The sequence below is a fragment of the Rutidosis leptorrhynchoides genome, chromosome 8 (genome assembly GCF_046630445.1).
Source record: "Rutidosis leptorrhynchoides isolate AG116_Rl617_1_P2 chromosome 8, CSIRO_AGI_Rlap_v1, whole genome shotgun sequence".
Lineage (NCBI taxonomy): Eukaryota > Viridiplantae > Streptophyta > Magnoliopsida > Asterales > Asteraceae > Rutidosis > Rutidosis leptorrhynchoides.
The window spans coordinates 60,452,695-60,475,944 of record NC_092340.1 but is presented as its reverse complement, the minus strand read 5'-3'; the positions used below and the strand labels follow the sequence as shown (position 1 = coordinate 60,475,944).

General features: G+C 33.0%; 2 protein-coding genes across 3 annotated transcripts; one reads left to right on the top strand and one right to left on the bottom strand.

Annotated features, from left to right (window-relative positions):
• Nucleotides 1-1,613: 1,613 nt before the first annotated feature.
• On the top strand, nt 1,614-2,193 carry LOC139862256 (histone H3.2-like). Its single transcript, XM_071850826.1, has one exon. The coding sequence runs from the start codon at nt 1,666-1,668 to the stop codon at nt 2,074-2,076; it is 411 nt and encodes a 136-aa protein (XP_071706927.1). The 5' UTR covers nt 1,614-1,665; the 3' UTR covers nt 2,077-2,193.
• Nucleotides 2,194-2,313: 120 nt separating this feature from the next.
• LOC139861884 (uncharacterized) lies at nt 2,314-7,057 on the bottom strand. Of its 2 annotated transcripts, none has more exons than XM_071850411.1 (12): nt 6,212-7,057; nt 5,917-6,119; nt 5,629-5,826; nt 5,361-5,432; nt 4,924-5,019; nt 4,701-4,780; nt 4,513-4,588; nt 4,128-4,338; nt 3,726-3,922; nt 3,334-3,433; nt 3,160-3,258; nt 2,314-3,073 (listed from the first exon to the last, which is right to left on the bottom strand). In XM_071850411.1, the coding sequence occupies exons 1-12, from the start codon at nt 6,729-6,731 to the stop codon at nt 2,376-2,378; spliced, it is 2,550 nt and encodes an 849-aa protein (XP_071706512.1). In that variant the 5' UTR covers nt 6,732-7,057; the 3' UTR covers nt 2,314-2,375. The 2 variants fall into 2 exon arrangements, with proteins under 2 accessions (XP_071706512.1, XP_071706513.1); XM_071850412.1 differs by having other exon boundaries at nt 3,160-3,249; nt 6,212-7,056.
• Nucleotides 7,058-23,250: the final 16,193 nt, after the last annotated feature.

Sequence of the window (23,250 nt, the reverse complement as noted above, 5' to 3'; positions counted from 1 at the left end):
CAGAATCAACGTACTAGTAAAAAGAATCCCTGGAAACATGGTAATTGGATGAAAAGCATGAGCGAGGTTTGTCTATATCTAGAGATCGATTTGCATATGAAGACAACTTTGGAGAAGCTGAGAAGCTGAGGCATAATGTCCATTAGTGCGACACAATTGACAATGTGGAACACGTGAGACCCCTCGACCATAGCCACGACCACAACCATTAAAAGAGCCACCATCATTAAAATTACAACGACCTCGTGTAGATTTAGAATTCGATTGGGCATTAGAGGTATGTTGGAGTGCGAATAAAGTTAAACAAGTCGAAAGTGTTGCCGTTGGCGTGCTCTCCGCGACCGAGAAAGAATGCTCGCGACCGTGAGCTAGCTACACTCGCAAACGAGTGATTGAGGGACGCGACTGGAAATTGCTCTCGATGTACATCCCGTGAACGCGAAGGGGATTTGGCCTGTAAGGTCACTATCGCGAAAAAAGGTCTAGGCGGGCAGAATTTGATTCGACTTGGGACTCCTCATTGTATCGTGATTCTAACTAGTTTTATGTTATAAATACTCCCATATGTAACACGTAATTGTAGCTTCGAATTTTATTAATAAGAACACTATTTGGTTGACCGATGATAAAAGTAATCACTTAGATTACATCTAACCTCATTATATTCTCATATTTTTTTACATTTTTGTTAATTTCTTCTATCTTTCTCCGTGTTCCATCACATTATATCCGTTTATTGTTAGTGAATTTGATAACCTTGTGTTATCAAGTCTTGTTATGGCTAATCTACTCCTTCCTAACAAGGTCTAGATATTGAAGGCAACTTAAGATCATCTCTAACCTTAGCGTGCTGGATCATGGGTGCACCGAGAACGCCTCCAACACGCAGCTAACGCGGCGTGTTGGAAACCTTCAAGTGAGGCGTGTGTGCTTATAGCACATGGAACCAACTTTGTGCTGGTTTCTGATTGGTTGAAACTATATATATATTTTTTTAATTTTTATCCCCCATTTCACCAAACTTCCAATCATATTTTAACACATCATCCATTACGTCACTCAACACTTCACCTCATTATTTATCAGTTACTAACACGTTCATCAAGCATCTCATCCCTTCACACCAATATGCCAACACGCTAACACGTTCATCAAGCATCTCATCCCTTCACACCAATATGCCAACACGCTATTTAGGGTTAAAGATGGTTTAAGGAGAGGTGGTGGTTGGATAGTGTTTAGGAAAAGTTCATGATTTTTTGCAAATCACGGATTGCTTTTTAGAAAATATTTTGGGTATTTTTAAGAAAAAATATTAATATTAAATAATTTAAATTTAAATTTAAATAATGATAATGATAATGATAATGATGCATGAAAAAAAAAGAAAAAAGAAGTGTCACCTACTATGAAAACACAGTAAGCATCATTCGGATCTCGATCCGCATCTTTTATTTTCTAGCCATCAGATTACACATCAATCCAACGGCTCACTTTATCTCAAAATGAAAATTCCTCACCTCCAAAATTTTCAACATCTCCCGCTCACCTAAAAAGTTCTCTTTAAAAACCCTAACAGCTGCCATCAGAATCCATCATTCATCACAATCAAAATCAACTTTTATCGCATTCGTTCAATTTTTTTTTTCTCAATTTCAAATCTAAATGGCACGTACTAAGCAAACAGCAAGGAAATCAACCGGAGGAAAAGCTCCGAGGAAGCAATTGGCAACCAAAGCCGCAAGGAAATCTGCTCCGGCGACCGGAGGAGTGAAGAAGCCACACAGATTCAGGCCAGGAACAGTTGCTCTCAGAGAAATCAGAAAGTACCAGAAGAGTACCGAATTGTTGATCAGGAAGCTTCCATTTCAAAGGCTTGTGAGAGAAATCGCTCAGGATTTCAAAACTGATCTCCGTTTCCAGAGCTCTGCTGTTGCCGCTCTTCAGGAAGCTTCTGAAGCTTATTTGGTTGGATTGTTTGAAGATACGAATCTGTGTGCGATTCACGCAAAAAGAGTTACCATCATGCCTAAGGATATGCAACTTGCTCGCAGGATCCGTGGTGAAAGGGCTTAGATCTAGGGTTAGGGTTTAATGAATATGTTTTATGCTTGAAGTTGGTAATTAGAACTGTATTAGGGTTTGTAATGCTATTATTTGTTCATTTTAATGAAGTTTAATTACGTGTTCAAAGTCTGGTTTTTATATTAGATTAGCTAATTCTGTTCTACATTTTGTAGTACACAAAAGCTCAAAATCATGTTCACAATACTAATTACATCTTTAGATGTCTACACAGAAATTGTTCATAAAACCTGGAATTTATTTAATTTTTACTGCTAGTTTTACCACACTGACCCTGACATTGATAATTTTTATGGAATAATGTTGAAGTACACTGTATAGTGTTCATCTCTCAAACTAAATAATGGTTGTAATAGGAAGTTTCTCTTGAACCCTTTCACCACAAAGCTAATTGGATGGTACTGGCTGATTCCATCACCAATCACAAAGCTCGTTGATTTTAGAAAAGCATCATCTGATCCACCTGAATCACACTTCAAATTAACTGTTCCGTTAAAATTGGACACAAAACAACCTTCCTCAGTTTGTGCCTCTAATCGAACCATCCCATCATCGCCAGTAACTAAATTGAAAAGTGAATTCTTGTTGTCAGAATAATTTTCAATTCCAAGGCTTTTTTCTCTTCCTTGGTGTACAAGAACCGAACCGGGAAGACTGTACGGTTCTAACATGACGGGTTGTGAAACGGTGTTGTTCGGTTCAATGGATATAAGTCTGAATGTTGTGAATACGGATGAAGTTGAACCAGGTTCAGGGAATTCTTGCATTATTATGGTGTTGATGGTGTGTGAAATTGCTAAAGTTGAATATTCTGATTCTTGTGAAAAAGAAACTAATTGGGAACTGAAATCTGCGGGAATTGGAGTTACCCAGTCTGAAAGTGAAGCGGACGAGTCTGGATTTAAGTCAACTTCGTCTGTAGTGAGTGCAACTAGCAGGTAGGGCCCGTATAGTATTGAATGAAGTGATGAGTATTCAGGCCGATCATCTGAAGAATATCAATTTAAAAAACTAATGAACAATTAACTACTCTATTTTGTAAAGTGATCTTTACAAATGATAGGATGATGATACCTTGAATGGGTTCTATTCTAAGGGTTATGGGCAGATCAAGGGCAATCTTGTCATTTGAACTCCATTGTTTTGAGACTGATAGGAAACTACCTGCATCAACTGAACTTATGAAGTCCTCGAGATTAAAAGTTTCTTGAATTTTTATGTTTTAAATTGTGATTGGAAGATTAATACCTGGTGGTGTTATAGGAATAGTCTGGCCATTCAGTGAGGCTGTTGCATTTGAAGTTGTCCAAAATGGTATTCTAATGTTTAAGGTAGACGAAGCTCCTTGCTTTAAATCAACCGAAGGATTAATCACCAAATACATAAAAGTAAAAACAATGATAACTTAACCAACTGAAGAACAATTTTTTTTAATAAGGGCTAGAAAGACATTCAGGCACACGATTGAATTTGCCATTTTTAAGTGCATACTTAAAGCATCTAACAAGGGAAATATCTTTGAAAAAAATCTATACCTGAATACGAATATGTTTTTCATGAATCTAAAGTTAAATGCATTGTCAGCTTGGAATATGGTATTTGTATATATCTACAATATATATTTTTTTTAATAATAGTACCTTTTTTAAGGAGATCGTCACCGTCACTCGAAGGTGTGGGTCCCATGACACTACAGGATCAACTTTTTGGGCAATAAAAACCTGCCCAGATTTCCAGTCAAGTGAGCTCGATATGTACTGGATGATGTAAAGTCCGTTAGTGTTTCCTGTTTCTTCAAAGTATATGGAATCACCCATTTTTGAGAATGACTCGATCCCTACGAAACCATTTGATAAGAAAAACAAAGACAATCAGTTAATTGGGTATTTTTTGTAAGTTCTCTATTCAAAGAGTTGGCTTCGCTAAAAACAACCCATTTCAGTTTTTTCGGCCTTGGATTTTTTTGTAAAAGTGGGACCAAACAAAAACAGTTTTAAATGAATAAATGGTGAAAACCAACTGTAAAAACTAAAAGTACTAGCCTGTTCCATAACAGCACCAGAAATCATTAAACTGTGAACCCCAACCATGATATCCAGCAGCTTTTGATGATCCTGGAGCTAATGGAAGCATATATAAAAAAATTCCGGGTTCTTTCCCTCTTTGAATACTGAGGACACCATTAGTTAAAGCCCGTTCATAGTAGTCTGCATACGCCATTTCTTTGGTCCATCTAAATAGGTTACGCGATACCTATGCACATAACCAGTTTAATATCATATTAAAGTTACCCCATCACCTAATACTTTTCCACAATAAAAATGTTGCTATCTTCACATGACATCAGAAAAAAAAAACAGCTGAAACATTTGTGGTTCTGAAAAAACAAACAAACAGTTGACTCAATTTTAAATTATCAACAGTCACCTTTAGCATATTATAGGTGGTACAAGATTCTTCATTCTCCGTTTGTAAGGTGCTTCCGAGTCTTTTTGGCTCTGACCTGAGAACACCAAACATTTCTCGCTAAATAAATCGAAAAAACAGAATATACTGAGATTTCAACATATTTGAATTTGATTAATCATATATAAATAAAAATCTGCTATATCTACCAAAACTCATCAACAGATGTGCCCCCTGTAGCATACATATGGGATGCGTTCACGATATCCATGAAGAATGTCCCAATTTCCTGGAAATTCAATCATATAACAGCAGTCAAATACAATATATAAATCAGATAAGCCTTCCCTTCTTAGGGTTCATATGGTCAAACATATAATGTGTAACACTCAGCACTCACTTTTGTGGGTCACAAATTTAAAAACCATTTACCTTATACAATGGATCACCTGTAACTTCATACCGCCTTTGAGCTCCAATGACAATTGGAATATGCGTATTGGCATGATAACCAGATATATCATCGGCCTACATGATATAGCAAATGAGATTCATCAAACACCATCACAAGTACATCCTTTAATGATGATATAACCTATGTGTCAAAATACTGTTTTTTGAATGTTGTGAATTCTCCGATACATGAGAAGCCCTTTGATGGTGAGAAATTAACAAAATACGCTGATATAAATCAAAATCATAAACAGATTATGTAAGGAGAATAAGTAAATTTATGCTAACTTGAAGTATATCATCATAGGAAAGTCTCGTTCAGGACATGTCTGACGTTTTATTAACGTCTAAGATGACATCAAATTAAAAGCACATTCTTCTAAATGGGATATGCAAAAATAATATGTCGAAATTACCTTCACGGCTAGCAGTCCAAGAAAGCAAGGTTTATCGAAAAGATGAGCCAACCATAGATGCTTCGAGTCTCCCTAGATGAATATACAAAATAGTTACATCAAAGTGAAGATAATCATAATCATCACAATAGTTTAAGCGGGCATCTAAAAAGTCATAACATTTTCTATAGAGATCATTTTCCATATTCCATGGATACCCACAAATACAAAAACTCAAACATGTAATTCACAAAAAAAAAGAAAAATCAATATAAGGGTTACAACATACTGTGATGGTGTATAGCCTGTAAAGAATATCATTCATTCCACCAGTTTCTTCGTTCAACGACAACCAATGCCTTTCAATACTGTACCTAGTAATCACGTTCTGCACACGCTTGCAGAAATAATCCGCCATCTTCGTCACCATTTCTAGAGCTTGATTATTCCCAGCCAGAACATACTGATCCACTAGACCAGCCATTATCTACAAATCACAAGAAACATATGAAACAAGTTTATCCAACAAATATTCGATTTTATCTATCTTGCAACTAACTAAAGTTTCAAACTTTACCTTGTGAATGGTGTAATATGGTGCCCAAACTGGTTTAATAGCTTCAAAACGGTCGAAAAATTCAGATGGGAAAGCAGATAAATACCCTGTTCCTATTTTTTCTTGACAGGCAGCAAGTGCGGATACCACTGCCGTCATCTTCTCTTTTAAAGTATCGTTTCCAGTGCTGGCCCACATTTGAGCCGAGGCACTCAAGTAATGCCCTTCAGTAACAAATGAACTCAGCTAAATTTACATAAATGGACACAAACAATTACAAGAGCATCAAAATATAAGAACGATAAAATAAACGAACCTACGAAATGACCACGAAGCTCTTGATCATAGTCTTCCCAACCTCCATAAGCCTCGCCAATAACTGGTAAACCAGACGTGTTCCTAAAACTATAAACCAATCTATCAACATCCAACATCAAAAGATATTCCAAATTAGCTTGCTGCGCTTGACCATGAATCGAGTCCGGATCCAACCTCACATCACTCAAAGGCAACTCACTTAAAAATCCCCCACCAACTCCCGACCCATCATCCAAATCCTTAACCTTTTTATACTTCATCATCCAAGCTAACTCATCTTTTTCCTCTTTCAAAACCTTCCTAGGTACCAAACTCGCCCAGGTGGACTCATCGGTGGGAGTCAGATGACGAATTGAATGCACCTCATCTTTCAAAGTCTCGTTATTCGAATTCAATAGAGCGTATCGAAATGTATGTGACGAAAGCTGAGTGGGAGTGTTGGTGCATTCCTTACAATTTACACATTCAACTAACAATAACACAATAGCTAACTTCTCTAAAAACATTGAACACTTCATACTTTCAGATACTCAATTAGGGCATTCGAACAGTTGTATGGAAGGATGAATTTATAGAGGATAGTAATTGAAAGTGTGAATTAGTAGATATAAGTAAAGTAACAACTAATTAAATGATTTATTGAGGAAAAAAAGGCCATATTCAACGATTGATTCATCCGAAATGTGTACGAGAAGTAATTATTATCCAAATAAAGTAAGGATTAAATTGCAGTAATCAATAAATACCTAAATTTGTAGATTCGAATCAATTATTGAAGATTACATTCACACGTGTAATTAACTATATACTCACTGCTGCACGTGCGACGTGTATATAGAGATACATGATGAATGAAGAAATTGTGAATCGTCAATAAACATGAGAAATCAATTTAGTAACTGTGTGTGAAAGTCAGCAATTAGGGTTTCTGAGAATATACTGTAAATTTTTATATGATTATTATATAATTAAAATTAAAATTAAAATTAAAATTGTATGAAATTGACGTTTTCCAGCATTTTGCTTCGGTGGTGGATAGCTGACGTGGGCTCTGTTTTGTGGCTTCTTTACACGCGGGAAAAGTTCAGAGTCCCCTCTTTCCGTTTCTTTTGTTTTAATCGCCAAAAAAGGTATTTTTTTTTTTTTTTTTTTTAACTTTGAAGAATAGAGATGTCGAAGCAATCTGTTTATTCGTCGAAAGAGGGATGATTTTCTCTAGAGTGTTTCACTTTGAGTGGAGAAATAACTTGTCTTGTTTTCTATTCTCGGATAGAAGAAGGATCGTCTACATCTCACCTCCCCATACACCACTCATGTGGTATTGGGTTTCGTTGTTGTTGTCGTTGTTGTTTGTAATTTTTCTAAACGAGGGCAGTGGTTAAAGTCGATAAAAGTTATTGAATTGTAAAAGAATATTATATTATGCATTTTAATGATCGTTCAAATAATTGTTGTTAGTAAAATTTTATAGTCCATAACAAGGAACGGATGTAAACCTTAGCTTTACTATTTTCTTGAAGATTTGTCTTCAAAAAACCTGCTTTACTGTTTTTGCGCGTTTGTACGCGACTCAATATTCAAATCGAATATTATTACAAGATACGATGGAATTATTGATAGCCTGGTCTAAAATGGGATAACTTGTATTGCGATTAACATACCTTTAGCATTGCCTAAAAGTGGATACAAAACAACTTTGAATATACACACAATAAAATCATTTGTCATTCATTATCACTTTAAGGATCCTGTTTTCTTATCTTCGAAAGTTTTCGAACAAGGTCTAAAATCTTGTTAAAATTTGAATAGAAATTTCAAGTATTATCAATCTATCTATATCTCCTTATATTATATTTGGTGCAATTTGTTTATATTTTATATTAGGTAATATTGTAGGATTAATGTGCAAGGTACAACATATAACTATATGGCCAACTTCATTTGAGCCTTCGGGGTCACACACATATACACCGAGACGTCAAATAAAATATATATATGATGTATATATATTACTCAAGTAACAAAATAGTAAATCGAAATTAATTCAATTATTATTCATATGAATAGTAAATGAAACGAAATTAATTAATTTACTATTCACATGAAAGCGACATGATAGACATTATTAATTATAAGTTACATAACATACCCCTAAAGTATTTGAGAAATACGACTTTTTAAAACCAAATCAAAGGAAATATGAGATTTTGGGAATCAAAATATAGAAAGAAACAAAATAACTTTGTACGCGTTTTGTTTCACGGACTTCACAATTCAATGTTTACTTTTACACATATATTATAAATATAAGCATTGATTGGTTTTAGGGAGAGTAAGTCAGACAGAAGAAAAGGAAACACTTAATTGCAATTCTCATATTCTTTTGACAAGAAAATATATCAAACAACATTATATTGCTTTCTTGATTTCTTTCTTGAAAGTAATCATACGGAGTATTATCATTTTAATTGTTTCACACAATTAATCAAGGGTTGATTAATTTGTTACTTGGTTTTGGACTAGCATCCATTGACGGTCGTTTGAAGTGTAGTGTGGACTATCTTAAGAGACGGTCATATTTTTGATCGTAGGTTTCTCTCATTCAATCAGTTTCTTCAAGAAAGGTATATCGTTTACTCACTTTGTGAATTACATATTTTGACAATTATTAGTGGTGTAACTGGATCTTTGGGATCGTTAATCATGTGCATGTTTTATTAAATTTAAATATATGAATATTTAATTTTGTAAATGGTTTATAAAATAATAATTGACTATTATTTTAACTACCCGCTGCGTTAATCTAAATTAAAAGTACACACGATTTTCCAACAGTGGTATCCGAGCCGCTTTTACACCATCTTAATTGTCGTGTGACTATTCTTTAGATTTAGCTTTGTGGTATATTGGTGAAAGTCGAAACCTTTTTGGTATTTAAAGTCAACTCGGTTGATCTAGACTTAACCTCATGACGCACAAATATGATTGAAAGAATATCACTATTTTAAATTGTAGATTTAATTGTTATGGCTTGAATATTTATTATAATTGTTGATTGTTCTATTTCATGGTTGTACACATACATTATAACCATGGACAAGCCATATGTAGGTTTTAATAATGTAGTTATTAAAATTGTGATTGCACACATAGCCCATAATGCTCCGACCTATGTATGATTGTTGTGATTGTTGATTACGACAATATTATGTCATGTTGATTATTTATTTTATTAGAAAGGCCATTTTGAAGCCAAAGTTGTATTATATTTATTTTTCATTTTTATAGTATTGTATTTAAGTTTATTCTAAATTGTAAAAGTATTAGATTAGTTATATTTTTCAATTTTAAATTAATGTAATAAGATGAAGATTAAAGATAAAGATGCAACGTGGAGTTTGACTTAGAAGATGGCGAATAGGTCAAGTTGACAATGATGGCGTTTGTCAGGTTTCACTTGATTCTTGAATTAAGTGGGAGCTACGATATTACCCTTAGTTTGACCTCTTGATCCAATTTCGGCTCATGAGATCAAGCATAGGAATTTTGGGCTAGGCTATGTGTGTGTGATGCATGATTGTGTTTTATTTTACGTATTTATATTTAATTGTTGATTATAATATATGCTAAATGTTTTTGATGAAAACATTAAATAAAACCGGTAACGAGTTTCAAATATTAAAATTGATGATTTTAAAAAGTTAAACTCTAACGAGTTTAAAGTTAAATAATTTTGAGACTTAAATTACATATGTTTTTTATGAAAACATTAAATAAAACTCTAAACGAGTTTCAAAGATTAAAATTGATGATTTTAAAATAAGTTAAACTCTAACGAGTTTAATGTTAAGTGATTTTGAACGTCAAATAATATATATGGACGACATCTTTTAAAACTGTTTAAAAACGATACACGTTTGTGTATTTGTTATTTTTATATCCTATAAATTAAATAACAAATTAGATCACAAACATAATCGACAAATATAATTGGTTAAAAAAATAAAATTTTTTAAACTAATAGTGTAGCGAATCTTGTGTGCATGCATTATTCGTTGACACAAACTTTTTCAAAAATACCCGTCAAATTTAAGTCATGTCATCTAATGAGCTTGCAAACACTCCTCGTTATTTTTTTAACCTAGTAAGACTAGCATGAATTATAACCACGAGGTGAAATTTCTAATCTAGTAAGATTGGCGTGAATTTCCACTGTTTCCAAATTGGACGACTTAATCGTATTCACGGTGAGACCTGAGTTCGAGGCAAGGATGGGACAAACACGCCAGTAGATAATAGTAGTTTATTGGACTACACATATCTCTAGGTCCCATAAAAAACTAAGAGTTGCACTTGTGATGCAATTGGTACTCGCTACCTACCAATAGACTCCATAACTGCTAGCTGATCAACAGATGTGGCTATGGAACCTCCATGTGGATCTTAGGCTTTCGTAAATTAATTGTTTTTAAAAAATTATAAAAACTTGGGTAGTTAATTTATTAAAGCTCAATATCGAAAATACTAAATTGAATCTTATTTCTGTTGTAGATGTTAAATAATCAAAACGTAAACCAAACACACTTCTTTATTTGTTGGAGAAGGATAAACTCAATGTTCAAACTTCCTAGACTGGCAATGCAACCTGAGAACTGTTTCTCAAGCCTGAATGGAAGTTGAACAAAATTATAACCCTTATCCGATCCTCCTGTTTGCGTAGCTCCTGCTGCTCAGCAAAATGCTCATCGAAAGTTGTTCGATGAGTAGGAGAAGTAGGATAAAAGGGTGAAAAAGAATAAGTTGAATACTTTGTGGAAGGAAAATGACAAATTATTTGCTAGGAAAAATATTTCACCTTCCAAGAAGGAAAGCCCAATAAAAGACGTCGAATGTTTCCATTGTGGAAAGGTTGGCAATTGGAGAAGGAAGTTGTCCTATCTTCCAATCTGAGCTGAGAAAAGGCAACACTGGTGAGACTATAAAATCAGGTATATTCCATATATAGTTATATACTTCTTCTAGTGATTCCTAGATCTTTGTTAACTGGTTGTGGCCTTCACACCTGTAACAATATGAAGGGAATGAGAAGAAGTAATAGACTGAAGAAAGACACACTGGATTTGCAACTAGGCAAAGGGGATCAAGCTTTTGTTAAAGCTATTGGTACCTCTGAACTTACTTCTCTAAGTGGTCTTATTGTTTTGTTGGAACAATAGCATTATGCTCTCAATACTGCGAGCGACTTAGTTTGAAAAATGTTAGTATTGAACTTGTATTTACACACTTAGGTATTTCATATTTCAGTTTCTAAGGATAATATATTTATCTTAATACCTATCCACGTGATGGTATTTTTGAAATTGATATGCATAGTGTAATTTCAAATAAGAATTCTGTTTATACCTACATCGCCAAAGTCTTCAAGCAAGACTTGAATAAGACCTATCTATAACATTGTCATATTGGTCATATAAACAAACAATGCATTTCAAAACTCCAATCTAATGGACTTTTGGAATCAATTGACTCTGAGTCATTTGACATATGCGAGTCATGTTTATGTGAAAAGATGACAGATGCTTCTTTCTTTGATTTAGGTAAAAGAGCTAAAGATCTTTTAGGACTAATACATACTGTTGTATGTAGCCCTTTAAGAACAATGTATAGATTTAGTTAATTTTACTTCATTACATTTACTGATGAGTACAGTAGCTATAATTATGTTCACTTGCTGAAACATAAACATAAAGCTATTTTAACATTCAAAAGTATTCCAAATTGAAGTAGATAATCAGCTTGGAAAGACCATTAAAGCACTTCGCTCCGATGGAGTAAGTAAGTTTATGAATCAAGACTTTTTTGGACCACCTAAAGAATTGTGGGATTGTCTCATAGTTCACTCTACCTTACACACCACAACACGATGATGTGTCTAAGTAAGAGGAATCGAACTTTACTTGATATAGTTTGATTTATGATGAGTCTGATTTCTCTACGATCGTCTTTTAGGGATATGCATGAGAGTCTGCTGCAGGCATACTCAATGTGATTCCAACTATGAAGGTAGAAAAGACACCATATGAGTTATGGCATGGGAAGAATCCCAAGTTGTCTTATCTGAAAGTCTGAGGTTGTAAAGCGTACGTGAAGCATGACACTTCAGACAAATTAGAACCCAGAACTATCTAATGTTACTTTGTACGATACATAAAGGAAACAATAGGTTACTACTTTTACTACCAAGCTGAAGACAACGTGTTTTCTGCTCAGTCTGCTGAATTCCTGGAAAGAGATCTTCTCCTACAAGAAGTCAGTGGGAGTAAAGTAGATCTTGAAGAAATTCAAGTACTTTAAAGTAACATACCTTCAGTAAGTACTAGCAATCCACATGTTGAAACTGAGCGCACTGTTGGTGAGCCATAACGTGTTATACCTACACTTTATAGATCGAGTAGAACTCATCGGCTTATGAGGTTTAATTATCTGCTTAATTTAGATAAACCTCAACTAAGGGATTATGATGAACCCTCTAGTTGCGTAAGGCCATATCAGATCCTGAATATGAAAATGACTAAATTCTATGAATACAGATATGCAGTCCATGAAGGATAATCAAGTATGAGACTTGATTGATCTTCTACCCAATTGTAAGACAATGAGGTAAAAATGAGTCTTCAAAGGAAGACTGATATGGACGGTAGTGTAAACACTTTTAAAGCTCGATTGGTGACAAAAGGTTATGATGAAAGTTTTTCACCAGTCGCGAGCCTTAAAACAATTAGGATACTTATTGCCATGGTTACTTTTCATGATAATAAAATGTCATGACCCGTCGAAATTCACCTGGATGAATACATTACATTTGGTTACATCGCGAGGTTCTGACCTCTATATGATACATTTTACAAACATTGCATTCGTTTTTTAAAAGACAAACTTTCATCACATCGAAAGTTGACAGGCATGCATACCATTTCAGAATATGACCAATCTATAATTGACTTAATAATAATCTCGATGAACTCAACGACTCGAATGCAACGTCTTTTGAAATATGCCATGAATGACTCCAAGTAATATCTCTAAAATGAGCAAATGCACAGCGGTAGATTTCTTTCATACCTGAGAATAAACATGCTTTAAAGTGTCAACCAAAAGGTTGGTGAGTTCATAGGTTTATCATAAACAATAAAATTCATCATTTTGATAGACCACAAGATTTAAATACAGTACACCTATCTCGTGTACAAAACCATTTTTCATAATGCTTAGCAGAGTAGGTTTGTATCCTTTTCTCCCCCGTAGGTTGCCTCACGATTTTTAAATAACCGTACACATATCTCGTGTACAAAATAACATACACATAACCTGTGTATAAAATCATTCTTTCGATACATAACATTCACTTTGCTTTCATAGCTTTTCTTGGTAACCGACCTTAACATATAATGTGCATCAATAATATCCCCAAAACAGAACATCTCGTCTGTATAATATATAAACTTCGAAGTACTAAACACCACGCCCACTAGCTCTTCCGTCAAGTGAACATTCTGGGTGGGGGTGTTAAACCCGGTAGCTACCTTTAGGATTCGTGTGAATTAGGGCCATACCCGATTCTAATTCTTAGGTTACCAAGCAATAATAATCAGGGGAAAATATTCACAACAATTAGTGGCAATTATCACGTCCAACTAATTCAATAATAATCCATAGAACTTCTGTCTACATAATAATTCATTCGAGGAATGTTTTGCTTGTGTCTATATCGTCAAACATTTATAAAAGCATCTTATGTATTCCAAAAATATAGATTTTAAAAGCATTGAATAAAACAGTTGTAAATCATTTATAAAGCAGCGCATGTATTCTCAGTCCCAAAAATGTAAAGAGTAAAAGGGAATCAAATGAACTCACAATACGATATTTTGTAGTAAAAATATGCATACGACGATACTGAACAATGCAGGGTTGGCCTCAGATTCACGAACCTATATAATTCATATATGTATTAAAACATATTCTTGTAATCGAATGAATTTATATATATAAATTTGTTACTTACACTATTTTTATATTAATAACATATGTTTTTAACTTGTATATACATTTAAAATGATTAATATTTATATAGTTATATTAATATATATATATATATATATATATATATATATATATATATATATATATATATATATATATATATATATATATATATATATATATATATATATATTTATATATCTGTTTAGTATTATATTAAAAATACCTAAATTGTTATATATGAATATTTCTAAAAATTTTAATATAGTTAATATATACTTATAATAATAATATTTTAAAAACCTTTATTTTCATATGCATAATACTTTTAATAATAATGATAATAATAATGATATTTATAATAATAATAATAATAATAATAATAATAATAATAATAATAATAATAATAATAATAATAATAATAATAATAATAATAATAATAATAATAATAATAATAATAATAATAGAAAACTACCTCAAAGAATGAGTTCAAAAAAATAAGTGTCCGTGCCCAGGCTCGAACCCGCGACCTCTTGCTTAACCCACAACACTCTAAACCATTGAACCACTCAGTTCGATTTTGGATTAGAGTCCATGTTATTGTTTTAACATATTGATATATAAAGCCCACTTCAAAAACCCATTTAAACCTTATGATCCATTAACAATGAATCTGTATTATGATCCTAATATCACCATCATCATCGTGTATCAATTTGTATCATCATCGTCCAAATAGGAAAAACAAATAGATTTGATTTGGGTATATCAATACATGAAACCCACTAAGCAATACACCATCGGTTGGATTTTAAAGCCCAATTAATTAATAGGCCCAACAGAAAATACGTGAGATAGCCTAACAGAAGAATACGTGGCCTATTGTTGATCTGCTAACACGATTTGGGAACAGACAGGATCGAAAATAAATAGCAAAAAAAACCCTGCACACTTCACTATTTCATCATCAATACCTCACCATCCATTATCATAAAAAAATATCGCTGTCTTCCTATCACTATGATGCAAGTGTACGGTTTCATGTGAAGAGAGAGGTCCACGTTTCAAGCAATAATATTATACCATGCACAAATCAAGTGGGGTTATCACGATTATAAAGTGTCGGCCAAAAGAAGGGTTAAAGAAAAGGCACACCAAGTGGATTGTTTGTTTAATACTTTGTTGGCTACAAAGAAAAGGATTTAACACATAATAGCTGTATCCATGATGGCTTATATAATTGGGTGTATGAGGTTTCGGTCACTGCAAAAGAGAAAAGAAAAAAAATTGCAGCACACCTATAGTTGATTCGCGTTAAAAAGAAGTAAAGAATAGATTGATGATGATGGTTTGATGGTGGTTTAACGGGTTATGTACATGGAGGTTTGTAAGGATGGTGATCAAAGGTTCGATGAGTTTGGTTGGATTCGTGGTGGTTTGTCGACGAAATCATAAGTATAATAGCTGCAGAAGAGATGGTTATTGAAGGTGGTTAGAGATGGTTGGTAGATAGAAAGAAAATAGAAAGAAGGGGCAGTAGTAGCAGAAGCTAACAGCGACATAGCAACAGCAACTCAGAGAAGTAGTTGCAGTAGCATCTTCATAATGCATCATTGAACTTTTAACAGGTGAAGAAAAAGAAAAATTATACAGCTGTAGTTGCCTTCGAACGGGAGTTGGAAGAAACACAAAATTATTGCAGCAGGTAGTTGTTTAATGGGTGATGTTGGAATAGAAAAAGAATACAAAATAAGGAGATAGATATCTATGATGGTTGTGTATGATCATATGTACATGTATATATAAATATAACAAAATAGGTGGTGGTTGCTCATTCAAGATAGAAAATAGAATTAATACATGGTGGTCATCAAGGTGATAATAGGTGACATGTTTAGGTGGTGGTGACTCCGGTGATGGTGGTGAGTGTGGAGGACGGTAGGTGATCACAGGGTATTAAAGTGATAACGGTTGTGGTCTGGTTCATGTGATTAAGTGGTTGCCGTTTTTGTGGTGCTCGACATAGGTGATCAATGATTAGCGAGTTGATGATGAAGATTGTGTAATGGTGCTTAATGAAGATGATGATCAAAGGTGATAATGAATGTAATCTGTAACTCTTTCTCTATCTATATGCTTTGTATATATACTTTTATATATATATTGTGAGTGATACTGTAATAATAATAAATCACATTTTGTTTTGTAGATTGATGGTGGTCGACCGAAAGATTCGAGTCAGAAAGAAAGAAACAAAGAAATAAAAGTAGATAGGGATTGGAAACAAATTGGTACAATTAATTGCTATAGCTGGCTGGTGAATTCTGTCAAGAAACAAGAATACAAAAAGTTGATCCTGATGTTAAACTGAATTAGAATTTGCTGTACTATTTTCACTTACATATATCTTGATGATAATTGCTCAAATTTATCTTATAGGTTGATTGAAGTTGACGTATAACCAATAGTAGACAGGATTCCATTTGGATCAGTATAAAGAGAATAAAGCATATAAAAAAATATAATGAAGTCGATTGATAACAGATTGCAGACAGAAGGTAAGATTTTATAAAAGTTGAAGGGATGCTAACAGATTTTGTTATATCTGTGATTCCATTTTGTGACGATCGCTCCAAATCCATATGGACGAGCACGTCATTCATTGATTTCATTGCGAGGTATTTGACCTCTATATGATACGTTTTGTAAACATTGCATTCTTTTGAAAAGGCACACCATAAATGAATATTTAAATCAAAGGTTTTCGACATCTGATGATTTCTACATATAGACAATCATTGTATATATTAGTTTACAATAGTACTTCCGTTGACAATGCAGTCAAAATAAGTTACATGATGATGAATTGGTGAATGCAATGTTTTCTTGAAAAATATGCCATATAAGACTCCATGCACATAACTTGTCTATCATATAAGCAAACATCGGAAGACTTCTAGGGAACCTGAGAATAAACATGCTAACAAGTGTCAACACAAAGGTTGGTGAGTTCATAGTTTGTATGTTTCGCATAATCTGTATATAAAGATGGATCACAAGATTTCAGTTGTTTCATCCAGAAACGTTTATCAAAATATTCTACAAGATTGAGCACCCTGGTAACTAAGCTTTAACGTATATATATTTTATACCCTTTGTATAATCATCTTAATAATACACGCAAACCAACGTGTACGCTTCTCAAATAGCATACGTCCGTTAAAAGGCTAGCGCTCTAGCTCGGACGGGGATATCAAGCCCTATGGATCCATATACTATTATTCGCGCCCACCAGTCCATATCCTATGTACTGGCAGTTACTAGTTACCAAAGCTAAGAGATTTTCGGTTTAAACTCAGCGTAGAATTTAGTTTGTACTGGTATCCATTGCGTTTAAAATAAAGTGCATGTATTCTCAGCCCAACAATATATATTGCAAAAGCAATTAAAAAAGGATCAATGAAACTCACCTTAGCAGCACATACAGTTGTTCATCGTAATGTGACCGAAACTCGGTATATCAAAGAATAGTAGATCTCAACCTAGAGAACATATGTTGGTCAATAAATGTCTATCAAGCTAGGTCAGGTCATAGTGTATCACAATCCTAATGCTCGAGATCGACATACAAAAGTTATCCAAAGTCGTTTCAAAAAGTCAATTTTGACAATAGTTTAATAAAATGAGACTTGCCTTATATAAAGATTCATTTACTCGGTTGGTAATATTTAAAAATTTACTTTATCAATTTCGTAAACAAGTTGTTTAAATCTTAATTATAGATTCAAAAGCAATTTCAATTAACGTCAATCATAATTCAGTTGATCATATCTTTTAATCCGTTCATCGAAACTATTCGGTGTCTAAATGAAAAGTTATCGATTTTTCGCCAGCTTTTCAAAAACATGTATATCATATACCTTTTACCAGTAATATATGGATTTAATTCGTGATTCATTATAAACTGTTTAACGACGAAATTTAGCATACAAGCATGTATAAATATATATACTCGAGTACTAGACATGGATACACTATTAATATATAATAGATAAAATATAAGTACTTACGTATTAATATTGAGATTCAATATTGTAGGAAAGTACGTAGACGTAACGGAGATGATAAACACTAGGTTTGATTAATAAATATATCCCCAAACATTACCCATAACCTCCTTGGCAATAACCCATAATTTTCTTAGCTCTATCCCGCTCGTAAAACTCATTTTTAAAAGTGACATGTTCATAACCTCGTCGTAATATTTTATGTATAATATTACTAAAAATATTAAGATTAATAATAATTTAATAATATAATAATAATAATAATAATAATAATAATAATAATAATAATAATAATAATTTAAATAAAATAAATACGGAGTAATAAGTGTGTGTAAACTGAGCAAAAACGAATTCAATTTATAGACCTTTCCTGAAATCTGACCCCATGCGATCGCATGGGTTTTATGCCTATTTTCCATGCGATCGCATGGCCCCAAAATCCAGCTCACATTTTTTTGTATTTTTGTTTGTCGACATAATAATTAATAATATATATATAATATATTTAATTTATATAATTAATTATATATTATATTAAATTCACATGCATAGTTAACTTGTAATTTTTGTTCCGATAAGTCGTACGTTGTTACGCGACTTATGTCCCGGTTTCGGTTTTTCGAGTGTCCCTTCGTACGCTGAGAAAACTTGTAATTTTCATTCTGGGACACGTACCTTTGTCAAAATATAGCCTTAAATTATCCCTAAATTATACCACCCAAAGTATATCTTAAACTTTCGAGTATTTTGGCCATTTACTTCTATAAATCATTGTCTCATTATTTATTAATATAATAGTATTTATCAAACGTTTCATAACCAAGTTAATATCTATTTTCAATATTTATAAACACGTTTTAAAATATGTATCGCAAGTTATTCATATAATTAATTCTTAACAGTTAATATTCCTTATTATTGTATGTGTCCAAATTACGTTATTTAAACAAATAATTCACCATTTATTCCGAATACCGTTAAAAATGAATAATTTCTCAAATCAACGTGGACCTCTCAACAGAGACACGTAATAATATCATAATTCTTAAGAGACTCAGTAAATATCTTTTACTTGAATCATTTGGCATAATCTTTTAACTCTGTAGTTAAATATATCAATCAGATAATCAAACCAATAAGTTTAATGCACAGTATCATATCCTCAACACTTTGTCACGTTTTCAAGTTATAGTATATGTATCTATATATAATTGTTCGCGTTTCGTTGAGAACAATCGAAGGTTTATTGAACAGTTTAAAATTTTGAGATTTAACTTCATAGACTTTGTTTATCGTGTCGAAAACGTTAATCATACAAGATTAAGTTTAAATTTGGTCAGAATTTTCCGGGTCATCACAGTACCTACCCGTTAAAGAAATTTCGTCCCGAAATTTGAGTGAGGTTGTCATGGCTAACAATAAAAATGTTTTTATGTCGAATATGAGTCGATAAATAGAGTTTTATCACCGTTGAATAATATGGATAAAATAATCCAATTACTTGAAGCGTATGAGAGAAGCCGTCGTAATAAAGTGAAATGGAGAATAGAGATGCGTCTTATCTCTTGACGTAGTAACGATTGATTTCCGTAATTTAAGGAATAGAAAATCTTCATAATCTAAATAAGATTTGATTCTTCAGGAATTAAGGAAATTAAGATTTCCTTTGATTAATTGCGTAATCTGCCTCGATTGTTATGTCTGATATTTTGCTATAAATTGCCCACTTCCGTTTCATTATTTTCACCACTCCCACATATTCTTCCTCATTTCATACTTCCAAAAGATTGTGAAATGCTTCATCCAGTTCTGATTCTTGATATACTACTAACCTTCATATCTGTCATTCTTCTCTTTCATTTACCACCGGAGGATTTTATTTACTTTTACTTTTATCTTGAGGTTATAGTGTTATTAATTTTCCCGTTTCTTTACATTGCAATACGTATTGATATACACGGTTTGTAAATTTCTGGGTTGTTATCGGGCCTATATTCTCTTTTATATTTCGGAGCTTCATGTTTTCGTTTTCTCTTCCCGACTTCAAGTCAAGCGAATAATGGTCCAGAATTCGTAGGTATGGAGTTTCGAATGATCATAATATACAAAGTAGAAAGGAAAGGTAATAACAAGATTTGATTTGTCAAATTACCATAATATCTAGAAAAGACCGAATCATCAAGAAAAATATTTTCTTGATATTTTTAGAGATTATATAGAATGAAAGAGTTATGTAACATGGTTCATGATGAGGGTATGATCTGTGAACCTTTATCACGTTCCATTAGAAACTCAGCATGACTTACTGTAATATAATCACGTTGATCAAGTGTCATTATATTATACTAACTCATGCTTCAATTCCCAACACTACTTCAAAAACATCCATTTTTCAAAATTTTTCAGAAATTAGAAACTAAAATAGTTTCTTTTATGATGTAACACAGATAGCGTGAAAAGATAAATGATTTTAGATAAGAATAGTTATGAAAATATCTTCAGAAATATGGAGGATATTTATAATGGAAGATACGATGATATCTTAGAATTTCTAATATCAGAGGATGATGCGGAAAATCTGTCTGTGAAGGTTTAGAATAAGAAGTAAGATTCTTACAAATGGTTTCAGCAGACACTGAATCATTTGGATTCTTTAAAGGTAGATTTCGTTCTTGTGATTTGTCTACAGCTTCCTTCATACTTTGCTCAACCCGTTTTCCAGTTTCAAACCTTCTCTTTTTCTATGCTTTTCCAACACACTACTCTTTATCATCAAACTTTCGACTGTTAAAGTCGTTTATAGTTTTTGCTGCTTCATTAGCATTTTTCCAAAATTCGTAGAACTAGTTTCATAGTTTAGGGTGTTTTTCAGAAACTTCACATTCGAAGTATGTAAGTCTAGAAGATAGATGTTTTATATATATAACTGTTGTCGTAGAAAATGCTGCGAGATTCAAAATACTGATTGCTAATTCCCGGTGGTTGTTATGGAAATTATTGTTACAAGATGTGGATGAGTACATGATAGGGTTTCAATGAGTATAAGAATTTTTCGAAAGGTCAAGGATTAATAAAGTTGTTTGGTAAATTTACTGCTAATGTGGCGGAACATGAAAGGTTCCCCAGTAACAAAACGTATATATCAAGGTTACAATAAGGCTTAATCTGAAAAGTTGAAGTTGACTGGTTGGAAGTGTGATAAAACTGGATACTTTGAAAAGAAATTGCAAGATTATTTTCGGTAATAACAATGCTAAAGGATCTTTCACCGTTTTGAAGTCAAAGTATAGCTTTTAAAGATGTAAAGATCTAAGAATGATGTCACTTGTTAAATCTTGACTTGGATTCTACTCTGTCAATATCAGAATATGTAATTGAATTTGTATGGAAACGATTATATATCGCTGTGAGCATAGTTAATAATTTTTGAATCAAAGTTGAAGAATGTACAGTGTAACATATTAATTGTGAACTTATATATTCTCGAGTATTACCTACCCGTTAAAGATTTCACAATTAATATTTTGTACAAAAGAATTTTCATTACTGTTTTTATGAAAATATATGTATGTATATTTCTTCAGATGTAATACAGATTTAATGAGTTAATATCATATTAAGCTCATTTGATTTTTAACTTGAATTAGAAATGAATAATCTCTAAAACATTAGAGATTACATAATCTTCGCGGAGTATTTCACTAATGAAATCAATACTTCATTATTTATTCTTATTGATATTCCTTGGTGAAGGGTGTTGATATTTGTGGAATTCTTGCAAACTTCGCAAGGTACAAATGATGTTTTCTAGAAAGTTTCGAGTGCATCGAAGATGAAAGTGTAAAATCAACCATGTTATTGAATAATACACTTGGTTTATTATGAAATGAAATTCATTGAATTGAAACAGAGATTGTAGTTATCGATGATTAAGCCGTTAACGAAGGATGTACATCATTGCATATTAGTAATATGAACTAACCGAGTAGTACCTACCAGTTAAGATTCACACGTAATAGCTTAGTACGAAAATATTTATTTTGATTTCAAAATTCATATATATTAAATATACATAAAATTTCTTCAGGGGAAATGAGTTAATACTTCATCGGTTATTGTTGCTGGTATTTCTTGGTAACTACGGTGCGTATGACGTTGATGCTCGTGGAACAGATTGTGAAATTGAGGTTTGCGATACGGATGTTGTTGGTGGTGGTAATGGTACTGTTGGTGTTGTTGTCGGTGGTACTGTTGATGCTGGTGATGCTGCTGATGTTTGTAACCTTTGCACCATATTCTCCAAAGCCACTACCCGAGCACGAAGCTCGTTGACTTCTTCTACTACACCGGGATGATTGGTGATTCGGACGAGCGGATGAATAAGATCCAGAATTTGAGATAGTATATTATCGTGACGAGATACTCTAGAAATGAGAGAGAAAATGGTGTCTCGAACAGGTTCGCCGGTAAGTGCTTCAGGTTTTTCGCCAAGAGGGCAATGTGGTGGTGAAAGGGATCGCCTTCTTCTTGTCTACAATAATTAAGTAGGCTACGAACCCATCCCCAATTCATCCAGAATAGATGATGGCTAATTGGTTGATCCATTCCGGTTACACTGTCTTCGGAATTCAGGTGAATATCCATATCGGAATAACTGTCAGAGTTTGAACTAGATACGGGATCCATCTTGTATAATTAGGGAGATGATTTTTGATATGAATTAGATTATAGAATTTAGTTTGGTATTCTTCAATACATAATTTACATATGTATATATAATACCAAATTTCATAAATCACGGAGAAATTTTCGGAAGATATCAAGAAAAGTTTACAGTAACAGATACGCTAAGATATGAATTTTTGTTTATACACTATTTATGCAATAAATGCAGGAAAACGTGTCTAGACTTAAGAATGATAAGCAT